General features: G+C 38.6%; 1 protein-coding gene across 1 annotated transcript in view; it reads left to right on the top strand.

Moving 5' to 3' along the window:
• LOC119337113 (CHD3-type chromatin-remodeling factor PICKLE-like) overlaps positions 1 to 5,882 on the top strand; it is a 20,389-nt gene extending 14,507 nt beyond the window's left edge. Inside the window, exons 21-31 of the mRNA XM_037609224.1 lie at positions 252 to 405; positions 503 to 605; positions 1,146 to 1,220; positions 1,982 to 2,043; positions 2,117 to 2,190; positions 3,372 to 3,502; positions 4,297 to 4,426; positions 4,512 to 4,652; positions 4,742 to 4,862; positions 5,242 to 5,306; positions 5,413 to 5,882. Coding sequence (XP_037465121.1) covers positions 252 to 405; positions 503 to 605; positions 1,146 to 1,220; positions 1,982 to 2,043; positions 2,117 to 2,190; positions 3,372 to 3,502; positions 4,297 to 4,426; positions 4,512 to 4,652; positions 4,742 to 4,862; positions 5,242 to 5,306; positions 5,413 to 5,700 — 1,344 coding nt within the window. The 3' untranslated portion in view covers positions 5,701 to 5,882. The remainder of the gene's footprint in view (positions 1 to 251; positions 406 to 502; positions 606 to 1,145; positions 1,221 to 1,981; positions 2,044 to 2,116; positions 2,191 to 3,371; positions 3,503 to 4,296; positions 4,427 to 4,511; positions 4,653 to 4,741; positions 4,863 to 5,241; positions 5,307 to 5,412) is intronic.
• The last annotated feature ends 836 nt before the right edge of the window (positions 5,883 to 6,718 follow it).

Below are 6,718 nucleotides of genomic sequence, written 5' to 3'. Positions count from 1 at the left end.
TGTTCATTTTCGTTGAAACTTGATATCTTTTGTATTTTTTCCTCCCTAGTATGACAGGTGGTCTTTTGCTTCAGACCTCGAACCACGATTTTTTTTTCTTATTTCTTGCTCTTCACAAACTAGTAATTCCTATTGAGAAATGTGCAAATTATATGGATGCCATTTTGAATAAATTGGTAGTATCGTGCATATGCATATTAATCAATGAAATAGACTAATGAGCCCTTCTTTTCTTCTTGTATCATACATAGATGGCTGCTGCTGATGAGGATGACATTACTGGCCTGCATGAGTTAAGTTCTGAAGACGAGGATTACTCCTATGATGATGATGTGTCGGATAATGACACGAGTTTACCAGCAAATGTTTCTGGGAGGAAGGCTCAGTATTCTAAGAAAAACTCACGTAATGAAATTATATACAGTATATTCCGTGTTATCATTTACTATTATTTATTGCTACTTGTAAATATTGTTCTTTACCTCCGATACATCTTCACCAGGTAATGTAGATTCACTCCCTTTGATGGAGGGTGAAGGGCGTGCTTTAAAAGTTTATGGATTCAATCACGTTCAACGAACACAATTCCTACAGACACTCATGAGGTTAGTTCAAAATATGTACTTTTTTCTTCTTCTGATCTTTAGGTTAAGGTACTCACTGCTTTACCCTATATAACTGCATACATGCAAGCATTTTTATTGCTTTAGGTGACATGCTGATCAAACTAGAAGTTTTAGCCCCTTTCCTCCTTCCCCCCTCCCACTTACTGAGGAATATCATTATATAAAAATGATGTTAAAAAATATGCTATGTTGTCAAGCTTGGAACAGTTCTAAATCCTTCTTTTGTGCACATGTTTGAATGACATGGTTTTCTGTTTGTTGTCTGCTTCCATGTTAGGTTCTAACAGTTATCTTTGTACCCCAAAGAAGTATATTTTTGGTCCAGATTAAGTATCCTCATTTGTGCCTTGAGTACACCGTTTTATCTTCCAATCTCAGTAATCTCCCTCCGTTAAGAAATATTAGAGCGTTTAGATCACTACTTTAGTGATCTAAACGTTCTTATATACTAGTAGAAGAACATTAATGTGTGGCATGTTGTTTTTCATGGTCAATTACTTTTCCCATTCAACCTTGCAGGTATGGTTTTCAGAACTATGATTGGAAAGAGTATCTTCCTCGTTTGAAGGGGAAAAGTGTCGAGGAAATTCAGAGGTATGCCCTACTGTTATCTCAGTATTATTGATTACAAAGTATATTTGTTCAGGTGCCAGAATATAATTGGCATTCTTGTAAGCACAAGTTGGACTAATTATCTGTTATGTAAATCAGCAATGTTCTTTCTTATTTGTTCATTGGGATTGCCTGAGATATCTTAAACAATTATGATAATAAACATAAGAATTGGCTTCTGTCCACTTAGTATATATTGACTCGTGATTCTGGATTTTTCTTCAGCTGACAACCATGGTTATACCAACTTAAGCCTTGAAATGTCAATTTCGATGAGTGTCTGAAGCTCAAGTATCCGTTTTCGTGGACGATGCATAGTTCTGTACCTTTAGTATTATGATTCATGCATCACAGAAAGCTGTGCTGTAGTTCTGTGGCCATAGATGTTCTTTTTTGTAATCATGTTGGTACTGGAAAGCATAAGTATTTTTTTTAATAATTTGATCATAGACATGTTTGCTCTAATGTTCCTACGGAATGTTGTGATGTTTGCCTTCCGCAAGCTATGTTACAAAAACCTTGGATAAGATTACTTGCAATCAGAGAGACCTCATATGCCATTTCACAAAGTGAGCAAAATGGTGTAGTATTCCATGTTAAAAATTACTGGATAAATCCTAGCCTGTTCTCGTTCAAGAAGCAGTATTCTGGGCCAGTTTTGTTCCCTCTTTTTATTTGCTCTTTCTAGTTTCCACATTTAATTATTTCTGTAATATGAACCCTATCCATATTGGTTCTTGTAGATATGGTGAGCTTGTCATGGCCCATCTTGTAGAGGACACAAATGACTCACCAACCTATGCAGGTATATGCCGCTTAGTACCAATTTCATTCATTTTCATTTATGCTTACTTTTAACCCCATATGCATAAATGTAGATGGTGTGCCGAAGGAAATGCGTGCTGATGAGACATTGGTCAGGCTAGCCAAAATATCACTTGTGGAGGAGAAGGTATATGTTCATAATATCATGCATTATGTGCTCAGCTTTACTTTAGGGCACTCTCTTGTATCGTTCGGGTTTAACTCCAAAACTAGACTATTTTTGGAGTATGTGGCTGAAACAATGAAGCTGTTTAGTCGCAAATGAATAAATAAAACATGAAGTTGTTTTTATTTCTGTGGTGTTAAGCAAGCCCCATTAATTTAATGTAATATGGTCTGCGTATGGTTTAAACAGCAGGACATCACATATTTTAAGGTATTGCATCAGTGTAAATACATATGCCTTGCTTTTACTGGCAATGCCAAATATATACTGCATCCTTATGTGTTCACACTTGATTGCTTAGGTTGCAATTAAGCCATTTTTATGGAAAACGGTAGCATTCTGCTGCATACATTTCAACTAAGCCAATTATCGTTATTTGGTTCCAAATTATGACTGTCAACTACTCCCTCCGTCCCAAAATAAGTGTCTCAACCTTAGTACAGCTTTGCACTAGAGTTACTACAAAGTTGAGACACTTATTTTAGGACAGAGGGAGTATATTATATTTTGTAGTAGTATGTATGTGACAGTTGGTATTGGCAATTCGGCATCTAACCATTAAAAACAATTAAGAAATTATCGACTGCCCAAGCTCATAAGCTGTGGGTTGTGATTGGTTATAGCACAAACATGGTTCTTAGGATTCTTGGGTCGTGCTTCACCGTGGTTCTCACCATATTCCAGTCAAACTGTCAGTGTCCTTTTTTTACCTGGATTTTTGTTCAACTGCTCTAAGCCCATCTTTTGAAGTCATCTACTGCACTAAAAGGCTTACAATTGCATGCACCTGCTCTAAACGCCTCTTTTAAAGTCATTCACTGAAGTAAAAATTCTTACAATTGCATATAGTTTGTTTGTCAGATTTTTAATATGCAAGATCAAAATCATTTTTTTAGGATAAACATGCCAGGCCTAGCAGATAAACCAGGTTGCATATTCGGACTGAAATTTCAGTAGTTTACCTTGTTATGTATTTATGAAATGGCACTGTTCTTGATTGTTAGTTTACAAGCCAGGTAATTGTGTGATTTCTGTGATCCCTTGCCCTTGTAGATTTTATAGAATAATATTACTTCAATACATGATTCTCTCGTCAATAACGTAGATAGCGATTGAACATTGTGCTGTTTTTATGGTCCCAGGTGGCTGCCATGGAGCAAGGAAAAATTACAAAACTCTTCCCCAACTACTTGTTGCATGAATTTACTGGCTTATCAGGTGGAAGAATATGGAAAGGGGAACATGATCTACTGTTACTGAAAGCATTAATAAAGTATGCATCCATTTCATATGTCCTGTTTGTTACCATAAGTACTATTCAGTATTCTATATGCCTCATGTAACTAGCCAATTGACCTGAGCAAGTTTTGCGACTAGATTGATTCTTTAAGAACTATGGATTTTGCCTCAATATTTTAAATGTTTTAAGTAAAGTATATATGGCAAGCACAAAAGGCAGTAATACACGTACCATAAAAAACCTACTACCTCTGTAAAGTAATATAAGACGTTTTACACACTTGTGTGTCTAAAATGTCTTGTATTAGTTTACAGAGGGAGTACTTCATTGGTATATTTTTGTACTAATTGGCCAATTTGCTTGTATAATTATTTTCATGTAAAGAACATAATCAGTCATTGGTGCAGTTGGCTTGCGTACTTAACTTCATGCTACCCAGAGAGAGAGAGGGTTTGAGCCCTATTTGGTTACACTAGAGCATTTTTTCTCCTTTCTCAAATCTTATACTCCCTCCGTTCGGAATTACTTGTCTCGGAAATGAATGTATCTAGAACTAAAATACATCTAGATACATTCATTTCCGAGACAAGTAATTCCGAACGGAGGGAGTAGGAATGTAATTCTTTTTTCTCCTGGATTAAGAATTAAAGTATGAATTTTGCGCCCCTCGAAGTGAATGGTGTGTTTTAATATATTCATACTGCTTTGCTTCTGTTTTAATTAATGAAAAATGCATTATTCATCTTCTTTTTGTTTCTTTTTTGCACAAACATAGCTGGTGTACAATATAGCATCTATGGTACTGATTTTGGTTTTTCTTTCATTAGGCACGGGTATGCCAGGTGGCAATACATATCAGATGACAGAGATAACGGGCTATTTGAAACTGCTCGACGGGAGCTTAATCTTCCTTCTGCTAATGAATTGATTAGTTCTCAGTCAAACAATGAGGCAAATGTTAGTGAGCGCACACATCAATTTCCTAACTAAAATCAGAAGGCTGTGAGCCATTTGATTTATTTTAATTGCATGCTTTTTCCAGGGAAATCTGGAAAGCACACAGGAAGTGCAGGTGAACCCAACGAGCTTATCTCAATACAGGGACATCCAGAGAAAGATTGTTGAGTTTATCAGAAAGAGATACCATATTCTGGAAAAATGCTTGGACCTTGAATATGCCGTGGTATGGCGCATGATCTCTGCCGTAAACATACACTGGGACTAATCTTTGTTGTGCAGCAATTATTGAAGTCATATCTTTTGGTTTTGCAGATAAAAACAAATACTCCTGTTCCTGATGATCTTACTGAACAAAATATTCCTATGGGACATAGCCCAGCTGTTCCAGATATCAGTGAAGTGTTGAGAGAACTTCCCCCTCTTGTACCAATTTGTAAGTGATCTTTCTCTCTTAATTTTCTTATCTATGCAGATATAGCTGTGTTTGCACACCTGTCTTTGGTTATCACATGTTTCTAAGGTTTGTGTTCTTGGACTAGCCTGGGATCTTAGCAGTAGGTAGTTCTCTCGGTGGACTTGTAAATTGTATTTGACAGTTCGGTGCTCTTGCTAGCGTTCGTAATTTTTAGCCTTGTATCATCACTGGATTTGTGGCAACTCCTTAACTCTGTTTACCTCTTTTGGTTCCCCTGTCTATTGTTGCCATACAGCTATGGTATGTGGTGATACTTAAATAGATGCCATTTTATTTTACTGTATATTCCGTGAGTTAATGTCCATTGCTTATTCATTAAGTGTGTCCCTCTTTCCAGCTGCCAAAGAAGTGGCTTCTGATGGCTCAACTGACCAGGCACACCTTTCCCATCTTTACAACAAGGTACCTAATGAACCAAGTGTTCATGAGCTAACGACCTAACATGCCTATTCCTCTTCCGAAGTGTATGTATAGTTTCCTTGACTGACCGTTGTCTTTATGCTTGCAGATGTGCGGTGTGCTTGAAGACAGCGGCCCACGTGCACTCAATTCGTTCTGTGGTGACAAGGCAGCCTCTGCGAGTCTAGCCAACAGCCTCCATCAGTTCGAGAAAGTATGCGAGGACGTTGATCGGGTCTTGAGAGTCCAAGAGAACGGTGCTGCTACCCCCAAAGAGCAAGTGGTAGATGCCAGTGTCGAAGAAGCCAAGCCTCCACAAGATGCAGGCGTTGCGGCGGCAAACGGTGTCGGGCCTTCGACTGTAAAGCCGGAGGACAAAATGGAAATCGATGGTTGATATTTAGGGATAACTGTATCGGACCCCCTCTTCAGTTTAGTTGCTAAACTGGTTCTAGTGTACCTTGTTGTAACTGAAAGCTAGGCACCAGTAGTCAGTACAAATGATTTTACCTATACCAAATTTTCCTGTCCCGTATGCTCGCGTTGTTTTATTGAGAGGCTACCGTTGTTTATGGTGTACTCTGTTGCTCGTCAGTTTTTTTATATTTGAATATGCTCTGTTCCCTCCACTCACGCAATCCAAAGAGCACAACTCTACTCGCGCTCTTCAGATTGCAGGATTGTGGCAAGGGAAAAACAATTCTTATCGTTTTCGAGAACCTTTAGCAATGCAAAGACGTACAACCTCTAGTGATCTAAAACATCTCCTATTAGTTTTGGGAGTAAGTTTAGGAAGTACTCTACTCCCTTGGTCCCAAAATGTAAGATAATTTTTGACATTATGATAGTGTAAAAAATGGTCTTATATATTGGGATGGAGGGAGTACTACCGGGCATCTAGTTTGAGCAAATTCACGTTTGTGTTCTTTGTAGAACACGCCGTTTTAAAAGCACGTGTCTCAATATTCCGTAGTTTCAAATAAGAGATTGTTGATGTTTGTTTGTGTAAATAAATTAGTGAAATATACGTCTTAACTTTCTGTTGTTGCTTTCTGCTTCAAAGAAATTCTAACTTCGGTCAAAAAAGAGTATCATAATCTATTCCTTAGTGTTGTGGAGTGTCTTATTCGGTCGCGTGGGTGGTGTCGTCGGCTTGTATGGAGCGTGGCCTTGAGGCCGGCGGGGAAGTTGGAGCGGTGGTTTTAGAGAGTATTGCGGGGTGCTGGATTTGGTCGTGTGGGCGGTAGAGTCGTCTGCTCGGGCCTCGGGGCTGGTCGGAGTGACAGCTCTCGGTGGAGTGTTACATTGTCAACTCTGGTGCCTTGGGTGACAGATTTGTCGGCTCGCTTGGTAGGTTGGTGGGTTTTGTTGTATGGGGTAGTGGCGGAGCCAGGAAAAATTATCGCGGGGGGAGG

The sequence above is a fragment of the Triticum dicoccoides genome, chromosome 7B (assembly GCF_002162155.2).
Source record: "Triticum dicoccoides isolate Atlit2015 ecotype Zavitan chromosome 7B, WEW_v2.0, whole genome shotgun sequence".
Lineage (NCBI taxonomy): Eukaryota > Viridiplantae > Streptophyta > Magnoliopsida > Poales > Poaceae > Triticum > Triticum dicoccoides.
Note: the sequence above shows the minus strand (reverse complement) of the source record. Positions and strands in the feature narration are given on the sequence as shown.